This window comes from Pygocentrus nattereri, chromosome 27, assembly GCF_015220715.1.
Source record: "Pygocentrus nattereri isolate fPygNat1 chromosome 27, fPygNat1.pri, whole genome shotgun sequence".
In the NCBI taxonomy this organism is placed as follows: domain Eukaryota; kingdom Metazoa; phylum Chordata; class Actinopteri; order Characiformes; family Serrasalmidae; genus Pygocentrus; species Pygocentrus nattereri.
The window spans coordinates 25,363,561-25,385,090 of NC_051237.1; the positions used below are offsets into that span (position 1 = coordinate 25,363,561).

At 44.5% G+C, this 21,530-nt stretch overlaps 1 protein-coding gene across 2 annotated transcripts in view; it reads left to right on the forward strand.

Moving 5' to 3' along the window:
* The first annotated feature begins 762 nt into the window (after positions 1-762).
* Positions 763-21,530, forward strand: part of LOC108442621 (SH3 and cysteine-rich domain-containing protein 2) — a 34,056-nt gene continuing 13,288 nt past the window's right edge. The window contains exons 1-6 of one of the 2 annotated variants that reach the window (XM_037535537.1): positions 763-921; positions 6,358-6,667; positions 10,758-10,852; positions 11,391-11,475; positions 15,329-15,441; positions 18,350-18,422. In XM_037535537.1, the coding sequence (XP_037391434.1) occupies positions 844-921; positions 6,358-6,667; positions 10,758-10,852; positions 11,391-11,475; positions 15,329-15,441; positions 18,350-18,422 (754 nt within the window). In that variant the 5' untranslated portion in view covers positions 763-843. The remainder of the gene's footprint in view (positions 922-6,357; positions 6,668-10,757; positions 10,853-11,390; positions 11,476-15,328; positions 15,442-18,349; positions 18,423-21,530) is intronic. The other variant, XM_037535538.1, reaches the window with a different exon arrangement.

Below are 21,530 nucleotides of genomic sequence, written 5' to 3' on the forward strand. Positions count from 1 at the left end.
TAAAGAGAGAGAATAAAGAGAGAGAATGAGTAAAGAGAGAGTAAAGAGAGAGAGAATGAGTAAAGAGAGGGAGTAAAGAGAGAGAGAGAATGAGTAAAGAGAGAGTAAAGAGAGAGAGAATGAGTAGAGAGAGTAAAGAGAGAGAATAAAGAGAGAGAGAGAGAATGAGTAAAGAGAGAGAGTAAAGAGAGAGAGAGAATGAGTAAAGAGAGAGTAAAGAGAGAGAGAATGAGTAAAGAGAGAGTAAAGAGAGAGAGAATGAGTAGAGAGAGTAAAGAGAGAGAGAGAGAATGAGTAAAGAGAGAGAGTAAAGAGAGAGAGAGAATGAGTAAAGAGAGAGAGTAAAGAGAGAGAGAGAATGAGTAAAGAGAGAGAATAAAGAGAGAGAGAGAATGAGTAAAGAGAGAGAGAGAATGAGTAAAGAGAGAGAATAAAGAGAGAGAGAATGAGTAGAGAGAGTAAAGAGAGAGAATAAAGAGAGAGAGAGAGAATGAGTAAAGAGAGAGTAAAGAGAGAGAATAAAGAGAGAGAGAATGAGTAGAGAGAGTAAAGAGAGAGAGTAAAGAGAGAGGGAGAAAAGGAGTAAAGAGGGAGAGAAGGAGTGAAGGAGTAAAGAAGAGCGGGTGAGAAGAGTAAAGAGAGCGTAAAGAGAGGGAGAGATAGGAAGAGAAGAGAGAAAAAGCAGCGTGTGAGAGAGAGGAAGGGAAACAGTAAAGCGAGAGAGAGAGAGAGAGAGAGAGAGAGAGAGAGAGAGAGAGAGCGCGAGCGAGCGAGCGTGTGCAGAGCAACAGTGCAGTGCGGTCAGCGGAGCGGAGCGCTTGCGGAGCTGAAACGGAGGGAGAGATGATGGAGAGCAGAGAGACGGAGGGAGAGACACTGCAGCGCTCACCCAGCACACTCTCCATCACACACTCCTCTAAGGTGAGTAACTCACTCTCACACTGCTTTAGCACAGCGCTCACCTGTTACACCTGCTCACTCTCACTCCCCGCTGACCAGTGAACACACATAAAAGGGGAAGTCCACAGATTTTACAAAATTCCCCCATAACTCAGTGTGTGAGGTGTAATCAGAGAGATTCAGAGGGTTTGGTGTGAATCGGTTCAGACGTCTTTACAGTGGTGGTGATGGGAACCAGGCGTCGCCATGACTACAACACAGATATAGACACTTTATTTACCATCCAGAACCACCAGAGAACCTACACGAGTCTTCTGAGTTTATATGGAATGTTAATGTTAGTGGAAAATCTGGAATAATGAGTTTTCTTTGGGGACTATTTTGTCGCACAGCGCCCTGCATGTCTCCCTCCACCATGAACGGAGTTGAAGTTCTCTAAACTCTCATAAAACAGCGTCTCAGTCATCAGGCAGTGAATTCAGAACCAGTTCATGTAGGAACTTTCTGTGAGGGGCTTTTAGAGGGACGTCTGGTTCCCATCACCACCACTGTGAACAGTTCTGACTCGGTAAGTTTATGTAGAACCGAGCGTTTCATCCCAAACCGCTCTGAACGACTCTGTTTACATCTGAACCACTTTATCCATCCATCCATTTTCTAAGCCGCTTCTCCGTCAGGGTTGCGGATCTGAACCACTTAATCATACAAATTTTGGAAATTCACTGGACTTCCCCTTTACCCTTGGCATCTGTCGTTATGAGATTCCTGTAATGTTACTTCATCTGCGCTCTGTTCAAACTCCTCCAGCGTTTCGTCTGAAATGAAGGTGTTAATAGTGAGTCTGTGCTGCAGTAACAGCCTCTACTCTTCTGGAAAGGTTTTAGATGTTGGAACATAGCTGTGAGGATTTGATTAAGCATTAGTGAGGTCAGGTACAGATGTTGGATGGTCAGTTCTGGGTCACTTCAACTCATCCCAGAGGTACTGGATGGAGCTCCATCACTCCAGAGAACACAGCTCCACTGCTCCACAGCCCAGTGCTGGGGGGCTTTATACCCCTCTTTACGCATGCGAATGGGTCTTTGTTGGTTCATTGTTCCATATTGAACCCTTTCCTTTACTGCACTCCTGGTTCTTTAATGGTTCTTTAAACAAAATGGTTCTATACAGAACACTCAAAGAACGCTTTGCGTCATGAAAGGGGTCTTCAAATAGATGGAGAATATGCATGAATGTGCTGTAGATGGTTCTATATAGAACCTTTAAAAAAATAGTTCTATGTAGGACCAAAAAGGGTTTTTTTCTATTGTTGTAAGCTTGACACTGTAACCCTTTTTTGGTTCTATATAGAACTATCTGCAGCACATTCTCCATCAATCTGAAGAACCCTTTAATCATGGAAAGCATTCAGTAGCAGTTACGCTAACCAATCAGCTCTCAGTAGCAGTTACGCTAACCAATCAGCTCTCAGTAGCAGTAACTCTAACCAATCAGCTCTCAGTAGCATTAACGCTAACCAATCAGCTCTCAGTAGCAGTAACACTGACCAATCATCTCTCAGTAGCAGTAACACTAACCAATCAGCTCTCAGTAGCAGTAACGCTAACCAATCAGCTCTCAGTAGCAGTAACACTAACCAATCAGCTCTCAGTAGCAGTAACACTAACCAATCAGCTCTCAGTAGCAGTAACACTAACCAATCAGCTCTCAGTAGCAGTAACGCTAACCAATCAGCTCTCAGTAGCAGTAACACTAGCCAATCAGCTCTCAGTAGCAGTAACACTAACCAATCAGCTCTCAGTAGCAGTAACACTAACCAATCAGCTCTCAGTAGCAGTAAATGATATGCAAATACATGCTGTCTGCTGTCCTGATGATATGTTGGAGTTCTTCTGAGGTGGAGAAACCAAACCAGATGGTTCTGGGTGATGTGAGGATGGGCTGGATGATGTGTAGAACTGGATCTTCAGACTCTGCGGCAGGTTGGATTTCTTCATCTGTCCCAGGAGGAACGTTCCCTGCTGAGCTCTCTTTGTGGTGGAGGCCAAGTGAAAGTGTGATTCTTTCTTCACTGGTAGTTTCATCATCAGCTGGTTCTGCGTTCCTCTGTGAACCTGCTCTGTTTACAGTGGATCAGCAGTGCTGCAGCTTTAATATCTGCTCCTGCACAGTCTGAGGTTCCGCTAGAGCAGAGCTCACAGTGAACCTCTGCCAGATGAACGGACATACAGGTGTTTCCGTGTGTGTATGATCGTCATCTAATTAAATGTGCATTACTTCTGTAAAAGGCCAAAAATCTAGACTTTGGCTGGTGTTTGGATTAAAGTGGTTCTAATCGAAGAAGGCGTCCTTCTTTTGAATTTGCTCTGTATGAGGCATGATGTGCATCAGTAGAGCTTTTATTAAAGCTGCTTTTATGATGTATAACTTTTGTTATTTCAACCTCATGAAGGAATGAGCGAAAGGCACCGTCTCAGACCAGAGAGACGCGCCTCCATTTACATCATAATACTGACTTTCATATATAGATTATAGAATTAGGATTATAGAACTTCTGCATGTTCCAGGTTCAGGCTGACTGCTGATTCTGTGGTTCCTACCATCTACTTCACTGCTGCTTTTATAGTAGAGATGTGCTCACAGCTCAGACACCGAGTCGAGCCTCTGAGGTGGGAGTCTGGGTCATTGGCTTAAGTCTCTGAGGTGCAAGTCTGAGTTGAGTCTTGTGTCACTAAGGTGGGAGTCTGAGTTATGTCTCTAGTCTTATGACTATGTCTCTTAGACACCACGTTGCCAAAAGTATTCGGTCATCTGGCTTCACACGCATATGAACTTGAGTAAGATCCCGTTCTTAATCCACAGGGTTTAATGTGATGTCGGCCCACCCTTTGCAGCTATAAGAGCTTCGACTCTTCTGGGAAGGCTTTCCACAAGGGTTAGGAGTGTGTTTATGGGAATTTTTGACTGATGTTGGACGAGAAGGCCTGGCTCACAGTCTCCGCTCTAATTCATCCCAAAGGTGTTCTATGGGGTTGAGGTCAGGACTCTGTGCAGGCCAGTGAAGTTCTTCCACACCAAACTGGCTCATCCCTGTCTTTATGGACCTGCTTTGTGCAGTCATGTTGGAACAGGAAGGGGCCGTCCCCAAACTGTTCCCACAAAGTTGAGAGCGTGAAATTGTCCAAAATCTCTTGGTGCTGAAGCTTTAAGAGTTCCTTTCACTGGAACTTAGGGGCCGAGCCCAACTCCTGAAAAACACCCCCACACCATGATCCCCCCTCCACCAAACTTTTCACTCGGCACAATGCAGTCAGACAAGTGCCGTTCTTTTGGCAATCGACAGACCCAGACATCATATTTCCAGACGGAGAAGTGTGATTGGTCACTCCAGAGAACACGTCTCCACTGCTCTAGAGTCCAGTGGTGGCACTTTACACCACTGCATTCCACGCTTTGCATTGCACTTGATGATGTAAGGCTTAGATGCAGCTGCTCGGCCATGGAAACCCATTTCATGAAGCTCTCTACGCTGTTCTTGAGCTGATCTGAAGGCCACATGAAGTTTGGAGGTCTGTAGTGATTGACTCTGCAGAAAGTCGGTGACCTCTGTGCACTATGCCCCTCAGCATCCGCTGACCGCTCTGTCATTTTACGTGGCCGACCACTTCGTGGCTGAGTTGCTGTCATTCCCAATCACTTAGACTTTGTTATAATCCCACTGACAGTTGACTGTGGAATATTTAGTAGTGAGGAAATTTCATGACTGGACTTGCTGCACAGGTGGCGTCCGATCACGGCACCACGCTGGAATTCACTGAGCTCCTGAGAGCGACCCATTCTTTCACTAATGTCTGTAGAAGCAGTCTGCAGGCCTAGGGGCTCGGCTTTATACACCTGTGGCCATGGAAGCACCTGAATTCAGTGATTTGGAGGGGTGACTGAACACTTTGGTACTATAGTGTATAAGAAATGTATCAGTCACGTCCTGAGTCTCTGGTGTAAATCTGAGTCAAGTCTGAGTCTAAGTCTTGTCTCGAATCTCTGAGGTGGAAATCTGAGCACTTGAGCAGGTGGAGTATTAAAATCTGTCAGACTTAAGAAACAGTTACATATGCACAAAGCAAAGTAGATGTAAAATCCTGATAAAACTAGTTTGACTGCAAGTCCGTAAAGGATGAGTCGAGATGCGAGCCAACTGTGTTGAACTGTGAGTCAGCGAGTGTCCGAGTCGCATCAGTAAAGAGAAAATATGAGTCCCTTAAGTGCAAGGCTGAGTCGAATTGCAAGTCAGCGAACAGCAAGTCCAAGATGTATTGCACATCAATACGCTGAAGATAATCAAGATATAATGCAGACGACTCATTAGTCAAATGCAGGCATCACAGAATAAATGAACCTTTTCCGGATTTCTCCTATGTTTACAGATATTGTTGTACTGGATAGATATTGTTGAAATGGATAGTTCTGGATTCAGATTAGTAACAGTACTGTGCAGATCTGGTCTGCCTGGTGAAAAGCGCTATTAGTATCCCAGACTCCGTGTTCATAAACGAGGCTTTTTCTCTCACGCTGAAAGGGCCAGTATGAGAGCTGAGCCGGTGTGAGAGCTGAGAAAGTGCTGTGGAAGCTTCTTTATCAGCTGCAATGTTTTGGAGTTTGTCAGCGTCACGTTCATTGTCTTTGCTTTATTTGGAAGCGCCTCATTCCAAAGTGGAGTGTGCAAGGGTGCTGCTGAGGAACACCACGCCTTTGTGTTTAGACTGGGTTTAGTTCAGGCTATAACTGGGCCATTTTCTGGTCCAGATGTGGAGCAGTGGTTTTGTGAGCAGGGATCAGTGTGGGAATAAAAGGAGCAGAGTGACCGTCCAATCACTCAGATTTTACACAACACAAACAATATTTTTAACAACACTATTCCAATATGGTAACAGTATTCCAACACAACAGTATTCCAACAAAGCAACACTATTCCAACACAACACTATTCCAACAAAGCAACACTATTCCAACACAACAGTATTCCAACAAAGCAACACTATTCCAACACAACAGTATTCCAACAAAGCAACACTATTCCAACAAAGCAACACTATTCCAACACAACAGTATTCCAACACAGCAGTATTCCAACAAAGCAACACTATTCCAACAAAGCAACACTTCCAACACAACAGTATTCCAACACAACAGTATTCCAACACAGTAACACTGTCCCAGTACCTTAACACTATTTCAATAACGTTATTCCAACATAAGTGTTCCAACGCCTTAACTCTATTCCAACACAACAGTCCTGGTTTGTGCTTTTCCTGCTCACATCCAGCACAACAGATGGAGAGATGAATATCACGAACATCATTTCTGCAGCATTCAGTAAATAACTGTTTCTCTCTCTCTCTCTCTCTCTCTGTTTCTCTCTCTCTCTCTCTCTCTCTCTCTCTCTCTCTCTCTCTGCAGTTGCTGCGTCTGAAGCGCTCTCTCTCCTTCATGCGTAGTAAAAGTGTGGAGAATTTTTTCCAGCGCTCCTACAGTGATGCCCGGGTTCCCCCGGACTTCCTCTCTGACCCGCCACCTCCGTCTCCACCCCTGCCAGGGTCACCAATGCCTAGTGATGGCTCTGCCAACCCGTCCCCCTCTGTCAGCCCCAAACCTTCTTTAAGCCCCTCCTCTTCGGTCCTGCAGCCTCGTCTAACCCAAACGCACTGCTTTCTGGACTACGTCTTCCGCCGGCCAACCAGCTGCCAGCTCTGCAAACACATCATTGTGGGTAAGCAGGTATACATCTTAAAGAGCCCATGATGTCACATTTACATATGACCACCCGTACAGCCTACAGCAGTTTAGCCCCACCCATACAGCCTACAGCAGTTTAGCCCCACCCGTACAGCCTACAGCAGTTTAGCCCCACCCGTACAGCCTACAGCAGTTTAGCCCCACCCGTACAGCCTACAGCAGTTTAGCCCCACCCACAAAGCCTACAGCAGTTTAGCCCCACCCATACAGCCTACAGCAGTTTAGCCCCACCCGTACAGCCTACAGCAATTTAGCCCCACCCATAAAGCCTACAGCAGTTTAGCCCCACCCATACAGCCTACAGCAGTTTAGCCCCACCCATACAGCCTACAGCAGTTTAGCCACACCTATTCCCTTTGAAGTATGTTTAGTACTGTTCCTGCCCACAGTCTGTATCAGCATTATTGGAGTGGACATTGTGTGGAAATGATTAAATGCTGTACTGTTCCTGGCTGTCAGCAAGCAAATAGATCACTGCAGCTTCCAAATGATCAACACATCCACACAGGTTGTTTTCTCCCCACAACCCTGAGGATTTCAATCCCAACTTAACAGACTGATCCACGTTTCAGCTCAGACTGTGTTTTGAACGAGACACAATACAGAATTATTGTGAGTTTTCAGACTGATATAAATTGAAGTTCAGACCTGTTTTTTTAACCAAAAAGATCAGGACATCCACTTTTCTGGCTTGAGTCCTCACCTTTTAATATAATCCACCAGAAAGCCAGCAAGTCGTGGTTGTGATGTCACAACACATGGAGGTTTGGCTGTCTCTGATTGGTCTAACTCTAGAGGCAGTACGCAACTCTGACTTCAGACAGCATTTTTGATTATGTTGGCTATAATTTTAAAAAATGCAGCTCTTGCGATTTGAAAGTTGCGTTCTCTTAAATTGTGATTTTGATATGAAAATGATTTATCTTTCAGCCTTATGTAGAAGCATGTAAATATACCCTCAATGGTACAGTAATAGTTAATTGTGTACCTTAAATGAGACTTTAATGTATAAATGGACTATATGCTGTAAAAGTTTGGGAGCCACTACTCTAGAGTTATCATTCTGAAGATGTGAGATTCTGTTTGACAGCTATGAGACCTGCTGTTCTGCTGTATTCCTTTGTTTTCTCTATTTCGAATATATTCTTCTTTTGTTTTTTGTTTTTTTTTGCATTGGTAGAGTCCTGTACCGTAAGCGCAGGATGAAAATAGTTCAAAGAACAGAGATGGTGTTGAAAGCCACTGTGGGTTCCTCCACCGTTTTCCCAATAGGATCACATTTGCATTGTAGCTAAGTTTCATGACTGATAGGAAACAGTTTAGAAGTCTGGTTATTGTTACACAGCGGGGTTCCCCAAGGCTCAGTCCTCGGCCCAGAGTTTTTTTTTATCTTTTATGTCCTCTGTTTATATCTTTGGACATATTAACCACATCAACTTTTACAGCGAGCATTAGTATAGACTACATATTTACACCTACACCTGTGTTGGAGAAAACAAAGGAAACCATTTGACTTTTTCGGTTAACTGGCTTTAACTCAGAACATGAAGCTTCAGTTCAGTGAGACTCAGCAGCTGATGAAACTCTGACATATTTGTACCTTCATATACATAATTGCAATGTATATATAAAGTTTAAATGTCTTACATATGCAATGTGGCAGTCTGTGCTGTAAAAGTTTGGGAGCCACTGCTCTGCAGAGTTATCACTTTGGAGATGTGAGATTCTGTTTGACAGCTATGAGACCTGCTGTTCTGGTGCACTCCTTTGTTTTCTCTATGTCGAATATATTCTTCTGGTTTTTTGCCTCGGTAGAGTTCTGTACTGTAGGATGAAAATAGTTCAAAGAACAGAGACGGTGTTGAAAGCCACCATGGGTTCCTCCACTGTTTTCCTAATAGGATCACATTTGCGTTGTAGCTAAATTGGGATTTTTTTTGTTCTGTCAGATTCGCTACAGTTTATTATTCATGTGCAGTTTTTGAATTTTGAGCACTGTTCAAATGTGCAGTCACTTCACTCGTGTTCCTGTTGTCTTTCTGTATCTTATAGTACCTTAAATTTAGGATTTTTTGGTTGGGTCGTTGCTTCTTTTCTCTGCCTCTGTCTATCCCTCAGTCTGTTTTTCTGCTTTCACCCTTGTTTCAAATCTCTGATATTATTACTGCTTCTAAGACGACCACTTGTTCTCTTGGCCTCCCACCTGCTACTCTAACCATGGCCTGTTGTCTTTAATCAGCGACTTGCTCGTGGTCGAGTCCCTTCTGAATATAAGATTGCAGCTGTTATTGATTGCTTCTATTCTTGAAAAGTGGATTGACCCTTCAATTTCTGTCCAATTTCAAAGCTCTCTTTTATCTCACAGTGTTAGGAACGCTGCTGTTTTCAGTTCAATTGCCGTGTTGATCCTCTCCGGTCCAGTTTCTGACCTTTCAACAGCACAGAAAGTGCCCTGGTCCAGATGACTAATAATTTACTTTCAAACGTTGGAACTCAAACATTTCATTTTGTTTGAGCTCTGCTTTTAACACACCGTGTCACTCTGTTCTTCTCCAAAGGCTACTTCAAACCGATCACTGACATCAGAATACAGGGCTGATTCATTTCATGATCGATAGATAACAGGTCACTAATTTGGCTATTGTTACACAGCGGTGTTCCCCAAGGCCCAATCTTCAGCCCGTTGTTTTTTTAAATCTTTTATAGCCTCCGTTTATATGTTTGGATATGTTAACTTAGACAGACATATTGATTATATCCCTATCCAGTCATAATTCACTTTTGATCTGTAGTTGTTTATTTGAAATCAAGACATTTCAGTCATGTGACAGCAATGAAACTTAATGTGACCTTCAGATCAGCTCAAGAACAGCGTAGAGATCTTCATGGAATGGGTTTCCATGGCTGACCAGCTGCATCCAAGCCTTATATCACTAAGAGCAACACAAAGCGTGGAATGCAGTGGTGTAAAGCGCTGCCACTGGACTCTAGAGCAGTGGAGACGTGTTCTCTGGAGTGACCAATCACACTTCTCCATCTGGCGACCCGATGGACAAGTCTGGGTTTGGCGGTTGCCAGGAGACGGTACTTGTCTGACTGCGTTGTGCCGAGTGTAAAGTTTGGTGGAGGGGGGATCATGGTGTGGGGTTGTTTTCAGGAGTTGGGCTCGGCCCCTAAGTTCCAGTGAAAGGAACTCTTAAAACTTCAGCACCAAGAGATTTTGGACAATTTCGTGCTCCCAAATTTGTGGGAACAGTTTGGGGACGGCCCCTTCCTGCTCCAACATGACTGCACACCAGTGCACAAAGCAGGTCCATAAAGACGTGGATGAGCCAGTTTGGTGTGGAAGAACTTCACTGGCCTGCACAGAGTCTTGACCTCAACCCAATAGAACCCCTTTGGGATAAATTAGAGCGGAGACTGTGAGCCAGACCTCCTCGTCCAACATCAGTGTTTGACCTCACAAATGTGCTTCTGGAAGAACGGTCAAAAATTCCCATAAACACACTCCTAACCCTTGTGGAAAGCCTTCCCAGAACAGCTGAAGCTGTTGTAGCCACAAAGGGTGGGCCGCCATCATATTAAACCTTATGGATTAAGAATGGGATGTCACTGAAGTTCATATGTGTGTGAAGCCAGACGACCGAATACTGACATTTTTCTGGTGATTGTTCTTTGTGGAGGGTTTGTGTTGTCTGAGAAGGGATGAGTGGTGCCTCTCATCAGTCAGAGTCAGTGTTTGTTTGTCCTCTCTGAGTTATTATGCATGATGGGAATTGTTGTAACTCCGCTCTGATTGGATGTGTGAGCTGTTGTGATTTGGCTCAGTATGAGGCCTTCTCCTCCCCGATGGGCTCATTATTGATTCAGATAACGCGACTGGTTTCTGAGAGTAAATTTGTGGTATAATTGAGTCGATCGGCGTATGTGCCCCCCCCCTTCTCTCTCTCTCTCACTCTCTCTCTGTCTCACTTTCTCTCTGTCTCTCTCTGTCTCTCTCTGTCTCTCTCTCTCTCTCTCTCTCTCTCTCTCTCTCTCTCTCTCTCTTTTTCTCCTGTCTGTAGGGAATTCTAAGCAGGGCCTGCGCTGCAAAACCTGCAAGATAGCAGCTCATCTGTGGTGCACCTCAGAACTCTCACAGCAGCCATGCCAGGGCAAAGTAAGGCTCTCTCGCACCCCGTCTCTGTCTGTCTCTCAGTCAGTCAACCAATCAGGCAGACAGTCAGTCAATCAGTCAGTCAATCTGTCTGTCTGTCTGTCTCTCAGTCAGTCAACCAGTCTGTCTGTCTGTCTGTCTGTCTGTCTGTCTGTCTGTCTCTCTCTCTCTCTCTCTCTCTCTCTCTCTCTCTCTCTCTCTCTCTCTCTCTGTCAGTCAGTCAGTCAGTCAGTCATTCAGCAAGTCAGTCTGTCTGTCTGTCAGCAAGTCAGTCTGTCTGTCTGTTGTACTCTTGCCTTTCTATTTCTCTCCCACAGTATGAAAGTTAATAACTTGATAAACAAAACTCACCTAATCTGTAATTTTGAAGCCTCACACATTAGTCAGTAATACACACACACACACACACACACACACACACACACACACACACACACACACACACACACATATATATATATATATATATACGTGTACATTTTTGTGATTTATTTTTAAAAATAATTGGTGTTTATCTGTGGTCTCTTCTGTGTTTTCTCAGGCTGGAATGTTCAAGAGGAACTTCAGCACTCCTCTACTGGCCAGCGATCAGCCGAGCGCAGTGAAGGACACTCAGACCACACCAGGTGAGTGGACAGTAGCGGAGGGGCGTCGGTGAAGAATAAAAACATTTATTCCGAAACAAAATCAAAACAAAACCTGACAATATCTCTCACAGAACATAATCGGAAACAGCAAAGGAACATTTTTGTTTCTTCTTCTTTATTCCGTGAACATTAACTGTGTTAATGTGTTAATGCAGCGGAACCGAAATAGCCACTTTTATTTCACCAGCAGCCACTTACACCAGCTGACCGGAGCTTCACAGCTTGGTCTGAACATGAACTACCAACTGCGTTCAGGCATGAGGGTTCTGGAACCCTTTTTGGTGCTATACGGAACTCCATAAAAAAGAACCATATACAGCACATCCTCAATCAATCTGAAGAACCATTTAATCATGCAATGGGTTCCTTGAGTGTGCATGGCTCTAAGAAGAATCATTTTCTTTACTAAAGAACCCTTGGAGAACCATCTTTAAGAGTGTAGAGTTTAACCAGTTGCACCAAGTAACGCAGCTTCAGTGTAACTTTAAGTTATAACTTAAAATTTACAGGTTCTGCTGTAAAGATCTATTACAATCGATTTGATTGATGGGAAAACTTGCAGGAAACCAAAATCCGTCTCCGTCTCCGTTCACTGAGGTGCCGTTTATCTGAGATCCTCAGTTTGAACATGGAGAACATCCCAAGCAGCAGCAGGACCAAATAAGCGCTCATACAACAGGGCACCACTTTACTGTAAAACACAGCAGACGCACCTCCAGCGAAGTGAACGTAGCGCAGACCATGTCATCGCTTGTGGAGATCACGGGTGTAGTGCTGCCTGTTTATGTTGGGTGGCGCTACCAATGGGCTGCAGAGAGTAAAGACACCAGTGTTTTGCTCTAAGATCATTTTATGCACTACTAGTCAAACTGTTGCGTAAGTCTCTGTGGTGCAGCTGTGTTTAAAACTAAGTGCTCTCAGCACGAGGGTCAGGGTGGGCTTTTTTAGTGTTTACACATGGTTGGGATAACTACTGAAAAATTAGTAGTTAGCTACTGTTTTGCAGGCACCTTCCCAAAATGTGTAGCTAGCTACAATTTAGCTACATTTCCAGAGAAAGGTACGGGCTACTTCTTAGCTACTTTTTGAAAAGTAGGGGCTACTTTTTAGTGTTTTTGTGTGTTTTGTTGTGTTTTTGCATGTTGTGACGTGCTGTGACGTGATTTGGTGTGTTTTAGTGTGTTTTTGCGTCTTTAGATGTGTTTTTGTTTTTGTGTGTTTTGTTGCGTTTTGGTGTTTTGACGTGTTGTGACATGTTTTGACGTGTTGTGACGTGTTTTGGTGTGTTGTGACGTGTTTTGGTGTGTTGTGACGTGTTTCGGTGTGTTTTGACGTGTTTCGGTGTGTTGTGACGTGTTTTGGTGTGTTGTGACGTGTTTCGGTGTGTTGTGACGTGTTGTGACGTGTTTCGGTGTGTTGTGACGTGTTTTGGTGTGTTGTGACGTGTTTCGGTGTGTTGTGACGTGTTTCGGTGTGTTGTGACGTGTTGTGGCGTGTTTTGACGTGTTGTGACGTGTTTCGGTGTGTTTTGACGTGTTGTGACGTGTTTCGGTGTGTTTTGACGTGTTGTGACGTGTTTCGGTGTGTTGTGACGTGTTGTGGCGTGTTTCGGTGTGTTGTGACGTGTTTCGGTGTGTTGTGACGTGTTTCGGTGTGTTGTGACGTGTTGTGGCGTGTTTCGGTGTGTTGTGACGTGTTGTGGCGTGTTTCACTGTGTTGTGACGTGTTGTGACGTGTTTCGGTGTGTTGTGACGTGTTGTGACGTGTTGTGACGTGTTTCGGTGTGTTGTGACGTGTTGTGGCGTGTTTCGGTGTGTTGTGACGTGTTGTGGCGTGTTTCGGTGTGTTGTGACGTGTTGTGACGTGTTGTGACGTGTTTCGGTGTGTTGTGACGTGTTGTGACATGTTTCGGTGTGTTGTGACGTGTTGTGACGTGTTTTGGTGTGTTGTGACGTGTTGTGACGTGTTTTGGTGTGTTTTGGTGTGTTGTGACGTGTTTTGGTGTGTTGTGACGTGTTGTGACGTGTTTTGGTGTGTTTTGGTGTGTTGTGACGTGTTTTGGTGTGTTGTGACGTGTTGTGACGTGTTTTGGTGTGTTTTGACGTGTTGTGATGTGTTTTGGTGTGTTGTGACGTGTTGTGACGTGTTTCGGTGTGTTGTGACGTGTTGTGGCGTGTTTCGGTGTGTTGTGACGTGTTGTGGCGTGTTTCGGTGTGTTGTGACGTGTTGTGACGTGTTGTGACGTGTTTCGGTGTGTTGTGACGTGTTGTGACATGTTTCGGTGTGTTGTGACGTGTTGTGACGTGTTTTGGTGTGTTGTGACGTGTTGTGACGTGTTTTGGTGTGTTTTGGTGTGTTGTGACGTGTTTTGGTGTGTTGTGACGTGTTGTGACGTGTTTTGGTGTGTTTTGGTGTGTTGTGACGTGTTTTGGTGTGTTGTGACGTGTTGTGACGTGTTTTGGTGTGTTTTGACGTGTTGTGATGTGTTTTGGTGTGTTTTGACGTGTTGTGACGTGTTTTGGTGTGTTTTGGTGTGTTGTGACGTGTTTTGGTGTGTTGTGACGTGTTGTGACGTGTTTCGGTGTGTTTTGACGTGTTGTGATGTGTTTTGGTGTGTTTTGACGTGTTGTGACGTGTTTTGGTGTGTTTTGACGTGTTGTGACGTGTTTTGGTGTGTTTTGACGTGTTGTGACGTGATTTGGTGTGTTGTGACGTGTTGTGACGTGTTTTGGTGTGTTTTGACGTGTTGTGATGTGTTTTGGTGTGTTGTGATGTGCTGTGACGTGTTTCGGTGTGTTGTGACGTGTTGTGACGTGTTTCGTTGTGTTTTGACGTGTTGTGACGTGTTTCGTTGTGTTTTGATGTGTTCCGTTGTGTTGTGACGTGTTTCGTTGTGTTTTGACATGTTGTGACGTGTTTCGTTGTGTTTTGACGTGTTGTGACGTGTTTCGGTGTGTTTTGATGTGTTTCGGTGTGTTTTGACGTGTTGTGACGTGTTTCGTTGTGTTCTGACGTGTTGTGACGTGTTTCGTTGTGTTTTGACGTGTTTCGACGTGTTTCGGTGTGTTTTGACATGTTTCGGTGTGTTGTGACGTGTTTCGGTGTGTTTTGACGTGTTGTGACGTGTTCTGGTGTGCTGTGACGTGATTTGGTGTGTTTTGACGTGTTTCTTTGTGTTGTGACGTGTTTCGGTGTGTTTTGATGTGTTTCGGTGTGTTTTGACGTGTTGTGACGTGTTTCGGTGCGTTTTGACGTGTTTCGACGTGTTTTGGTGCATTTTGACGTGTTTCGACGTGTTTCGGTGTGTTTTGACGTGTTGTGACATGTTTCGGTGTGTTGTGACGTGTTTCGGTGTGTTTTGACGTGTTTCGGTGTGTTTTGACGTGTTTTGACGTGTTTCGTTGTGTTTTGACGTGTTGTGACATGTTTCGGTGTGTTGTGACGTGTTTCTGTGTGTTTCGACGTGTTGTGACATGTTTCGGTGTGTTTTGACGTGTTGTGACGTGTTTCGTTGTGTTTTGACGTGTTGTGACATGTTTCGGTGTGTTGTGACGTGTTTCTGTGTGTTTTGACGTGTTGTGACATGTTTCGGTGTGTTTTGACGGGTTGTGACGTGTTTCGGTGTGTTTTGACGTGTTTCGACGTGTTTCGGTGTGTTGTGACATGTTTCGGTGTGTTGTGACGTGTTTCGACGTGTTTCGGTGTGTTTTGACGTGTTTCGTTGTGTTTTGACGTGTTTCGGTGTGTTTTGACGTGTTTTGACGTGTTTCGGTGTGTTTTGACGTGTTGTGACGTGTTTCGGTGTGTTTTGACGTGTTTTGGCTCGTTGTAGATGCGCGAGGGCGAGTGGACCCTGTGTATGCCACGCTACGATACGGAACGTCTCTGGCTCAGATGAGCCGGTCCAGTTTCGGAAGTGTGTGTGAGTCTCCCACTCGCAGCCTGGTAAGTGTGTGCTGAGCGTTGAATGCAAATATGTGGGTACCCCTCACAGACATAGAACCGTTTTCTTTGCTAAAGAACCCTGAAGAACCAACTTTTTTAAGGGTGTAGGTAATTTTATGGGTTATGATTGCAGAAAAACAAATTAGAACATAGACGTATTGTACTGATGTGTCTGATGCTGTAATTAATACCATATTGATTGGTTTTATTTGAACTTGTATTCTTTTGTGTTTAAATTGTATTTAGATTTTATACTTTCACTGAAAATGTTTTTTTATTAAACAGTTGTTGCTGTAAAATTACAGCCGTGAATTCTAAGGTAATTATTGACTTAGTGTTAAAGAACTGTAAAATAGCAGTGATTTTCCATTTTTATTAAGATTTACTTACTGTAATTTGTGTTTTTTTATTTTTTATTACAATAAAAGTTCATTCAATAACAGATACGCGCTTTAAAATGAAATAACTGTAAAGTAGTAATTGTTTGTTTTTCAATAAGGGATCATTATGATTTGATTGTTAACATTTCGCAGCAACTCTGTATTAAAAAATAAATAATACGCATTCTGCTACAATCTTGATACGTCTCGGGATATTAATAAGGTGAAGACTGTGGTGTACAGACTGTAACTGTGGAAATGACACAGTTTGGAAAACATGTCAGAAAGGCTCTCCTGAGATCTCAGCGGCTCTCCTAAGATCTCAGCGGCTCTCCTGAGATCTCAGCGGCTCTCCTAAGATCTCAGCGGCTCTCCTGAGATCTCAGCGGCTTTCCTGAGATCTCAGCGGCTCATCTGAGCTCCGTCTCTGTTCACGCTTGCTGCGTTATGCTGTTCGGTTGTTAAATAGCTGAGTGAGCTCATCTGTAAGCAGAACATCTAAACTATAATTTAGCTTTGTGTTTATTCATTCAGAGTGTCTCTTTGAGCCGATTAACAACTCATATTTAGGTTGAACTGACAAACTTTACAAAGGAAAAGTACAGGAAACGTACTATTTCTGTGATTTCATACTTTCCTGAGTATTTTTGAGAGACGACACTTTTACCTGGCTAAAGTGTAATAGTGAGTAACGTAATGAACTTTTTCCTCAGTTCCATTTCAGCCATTTACATTTCATTTTTTGGGGTTTGATGTGGTTCTGTTGTGTTGGTTCTGCTTTACTACTGATCTCTCCTCTCACTGTGGAGCTTTATCGTTTCATTTTAGACCAACAAAAACAGAGAAGAACAGAGTCCAACGAGCCTCAATTTCTATATGCGTCCTTGTATGTTAGCTGTTACCTACTGGCACCGGTTTGTGAAAGCATTGTGTTGTTAAAGAGGAAATCCACTGATTTTTCACATTTTCAGCTCCAAGGGAGCAGTTGGGGGTTAGGTGTCTTGCTCAAGGGCACTTCAGTCATGGACTGTCAGCCAAGGGGATCGAATCGGCAACCTTCTAGTCACTGGGCTGGTTCCCTAACCACCAGCCCATGACTGGTGAAGCTCCCTTTTACATGGAACAGAATATATAAATATGAGGGAAGTAGGGCTGGGCAGTATGACATTATATATCATTATCATGATAAATTATGTCTCATGCTTTTTTGATCATATTGTGTTTATTGTCAGTGCTTGTAGAAACTGACCAGTTGCCTGTTTTATTATAAAGAGAGCAAAATTAGTCCCGTTTAACTGGATTTAGTGACAAATCTTCTTCTTCTTCTTCTTTCGGCTGCTCCCTTTAGGGGTCGCCACAGCGGATCATCTGCCTCCATCTTGCCCTATCCACTGCCTCCTCTACTTTCACACCAACCATCTCCATGTCCACCTTCACTACATCCATAAACCTTCTCTGAGGTCTACCTCTTCTCCTTCTACCCGGCAGCTCCATCTCCAACATTCTTTGCCCAATATATCCACTATTCCTCCTCAACACATGTCCAAACCATCTCAACCTGGCCTCTCTGGCTTTATCTCCAGACTGCTCCACCTTCACCGTCCCTCTGATCTGCTCATTTCTAATCTTGTCCAGCCTTGTCACTCCCAATGAAAATCTCAGCATCTTCATCTCCGCCACCTCCAGCTCAGCCTCCTGTCTTTTAGACAGAGCCACAGTCTCCAAACCAAACATCATAGCAGGACGCACTGCTGTCTTGTAGACCTTCCCTTTCACTCTTGCTGCTATCCTTCTGTCACACATCAGCCCTGACATCCGTCTCCACCCACTCCATCCTGCCTGCACCCTCTTCTTCACGTCTTTTCTACACTGTCCATTGCTCTGGATAGTTGACCCAAGATATTTGAAGTCATCCACCTTTACGACCTCGACTCCTTGCAGTGAGAAATACTGAATAAAAATCACTACATTCACAGTTTTTGATAGGATTTTTAAAATGTAGCTCTGCTGGCTCTTTTTTCTCTTTTCCAACTCATCAGACGTCTGAGAAAATAGATATCGTGACACATCGGCTATCATGGAAACCTCTTAAAGTATTGCGATATTATGGTTTTTGCCATATTGCCCAGCCCTAGAATCCAGTTTCAGCCTTGTAGTTTATCTGCTGATAGAAACTGGACGTTCTAAGACGTTCAACTGCGGTTCTATAAGCACTTAAGTAGCTGTTTATTTGCTGATTTTTTGCTTTTACTCAAATTGTTTTTAAAAGGTGCTTTAATTTTTATCGGGAATGATATGACAGTTTTCCGATGGTGGGGTTCTGTCTGAGTGTATTAGTGCTGTGTATTTATTGTTAAGCAGCTTGTGATCCTGTTTGATGTTTTGACCTGTAGTGTGCAATAGGGCCCTGATGGGTTGACTCAGGTGAGCTCCAGGGTCCTCAGGGTGTGAATTAAGAGCCACTGCGCTGTTTGTGCTGAAGTAAACGCTCCCTGTTGTGTTGGTGTTGGTGTTGATTGTGTCTCCAGGGTGACGGAGGGGACGAGAAGGTGGAGGGAGAGATGGAGACGGAGGAAGGGCCGAGCGAAGACACAGAGAACGGTGAGAAATGAGGCTGTACTGACAGTGCAGACAGTAGCACCGTGTGTACAGTAGGGATCTAAGAGTACAGTGGGCCCAGCGTTTGGTGTGTACCGTGATTTTTACCATTACAGTAACAATACAGTTTATCTTTATGAAAAAAAAAACACATCACCATTGAACACCCCTGTCGAACGAGCACCTTGGTTTCCTGTAGAACACCTTTAGATCCCATCAGGAAACCATCAAATGTGTTTAGAATCAGCCACTGGTCTCCTGTTAATCCATTAGAATCCTTTAAATTGGGATATCAACCCATTAAAAAGCCAGAACATATTACGAAACCATCAGAAACCATCAGAACCCATCAGAAACCAACAGAAACAGTAAATGGTTTCTATGGTTTTTTTTTAGGAGACAGGAAAATGTCAGCGTGACTGACTGGGCTGGTTTCTGTCTGTATTGTATGACATCAGGAGAAAAACATTCAAATGAAAAGTGCCTGTAGGTGTTTTATCTTCACTGTTTTAAAGACCTAGAGAGGGCGTCTCTGCCATTTTCAGTTTTTCTCTGGATGTTTCGTAGAGTTCAGGAATGACTTTGAACACTGTAAAGGCCACCGCACACTGGAGGCGCCGCGTCATGTGGAATAGCATCATCATGTAGCCGAGCGCTGCCGTAGAGCACGAGCAGGGAGAGCCGATAAACGCCAGGTTCCCATTAATTTCTACACTCTACTCGTGTAGATTGAATGAAATAAAGCGTTCACTGTCACTTATCATGCTTGCCTTTTGTTTACTTCCTCTTGGCTGTTTTTGAGCTTTCATTAAAAACAAAGCTTTCGGGCTCCTCAGTGGCGCGACCGTCTAAGCGTTGGCCCTTTTATCAGAAAGTTGCCAGTTCGATCCCTGGTGATGCTTCAGACGTCCGTAGCAGGGAGTCCGAGAGAGCACAGTTGCCCTCGCTCTCTCTGGGTGGGTAGGATGGCCCCCCTACTCCCCCCATCACTGAATGTGATGCTAGTCAGCGCAGGCGTCTGTTAGCCGACGTAACGGATCTAGCAGTTGACGCTTTCCCATGAGTGCGTTCAGTTGGCCGATGCATTAGCAGTGGTTTGAAAAGATGTGGTGGAGCGTCACAGGACAGCTTGCGTTAGCCTTCGCCCTCCTAGTGCTGGTGGTATTGTGTGATTGGGAGAGTCCTAGCTAGTGGGTGGAACCGGAAACAATGATATTGGGGGGGGTTTGATGCTGCGTGATGCTAACTCTCTCTGTCTCACTAGTGCTGGCCCTTGTCTCACTGGAGCTAGAGAATATTTGTAGCACCTCCTCTCCTCTCTAGCTCGTATTTGAGTGTTGAGAGCTGATAAGGCCCAGAGGATGTTCTGTGGACCTGAATATTCAGCGTGCAGGTATTCTGCAGCACAATAAGCAAGTTTTGGAAATGATAGGCAGATAACAGGCATATAGTGGTTGGTTAGTGTAGTGGGTAACACCTCTGCCTTCTACGCTGTAGACTGGGGTTCAGTCCCCTGCTTGGACAAACACCCTACACTACACCAATAAGAGTCCTTAGGCAAGACTCCTAACACCACCTTCACCTCCCTGTGTAAAACAAGTCGTTCTGGATAAGAGCTTCAGCCAAATGCTGTAAAAAAATGTAAAATATCAATTAAAAATTTTTTTTTTCTCTTTTTCTTTTTCTCTGGGCGGCATGGTGGCGTGGTGGGTAGCACTGTCGCCTCACAGCGAGGAGGGCCTGGGTTGGATTCCCCGGCCGGGTGACCGGGGTCCTCTCTGTGTGGAGTTTGCATGTTCTCCCCGTGTCTGCCCTCTGGGTTCTCTGGCTTCCTCCCACAATCCAAAGACATGCAGTCAGGTCAATTGGACATGTTAAATTGCCCCTGGGTGTGAGTGAGTGTCTGTCTGTCTGTCTGTCTGTCTGCCTTGCGATGGACTGGCGACCTGTCCAGGGTGTATCCTGCCTTCTGCCCGACGACTGCTGGGATAGGCTCCAGCATCCCTCCCGCGACCCTGACGGAGAAGCAGCTTGGAAAATGGATGGATGGATGGATGGATGGATGTTAAATATAGCACACAAACAGTAATTATAATGGATAAAAAGGTGCAGAGGTGTGTCTCCGTAGAGGATGTGTAACTTATTTACACTCAAATCAACAAACACATGGAATCTGACCAGGAGAACCAAAACTCCTCTGTTCTAAGGTACAGCGTGAAATAAAGTAAAACTCCCTCCGTGATGTGTGGCCTATTGCTAAGACAGTGGCTTATTGCTAAAATAACAATGATCAACTGCACCATGTTTGAGAAAATGATTTATTATTAAAGTAATCATTATCAGTAATCGACGTAAGTGTTCCGCCGAGAAATGTAGTTCCTTTAGAGTTTGGTAATGTTGCCAAGCAACCCTGGGCCACTGAACGCAGAGAAGAATGTAATAATCACATCTCTGAAAGAATCAGTCATACAGATTTAGAGAGGAACTGTTTTGCATAAACATTCAGTGACAAAACTGACCGCTGGTTCTGTTCTAAGTGAGACGTGTTGAGATTATTGTCTGTGGTGCTTCAGGCCTGCAGCAGATCGAGATTAGGCTAAAAGCTGCTGGAATATTCCATTAAACTGATGATGATAGGAGTGTGTGTCTGCTTGGTGCTGGGCTGCCTGTGGGTCAGCGTTTACTGCTTCATTAGTGGCAGTGAAGGAACGTTTACAGGCATATGGTGATAATAACTAAAGCCTGTGTTCTCTGCAGGATCCGGTACACAGCGTCCTAAAAACCTACTAAACACACCCTCAGTCACTGGCCTGACAACACACACTAACCCTCACAACACTGTACTGACCACACACACTAACCCTCACAACACTGCACTGACCACACACACTAACCCTCACAACACTGTACTGACCACACACACTAACCCTCACAACACTGCACTGACCACCCAACCTAACCCTCACAACACTGCACTGACCACACACTCTAACCCTCACAACACTGCACTGACCACCCAACCTAACCCTCACAACACTGTACTGACCACACACACTAACCCTCACAACACTGCACTGACCACACACACTAACCCTCACAACACTGCACTGA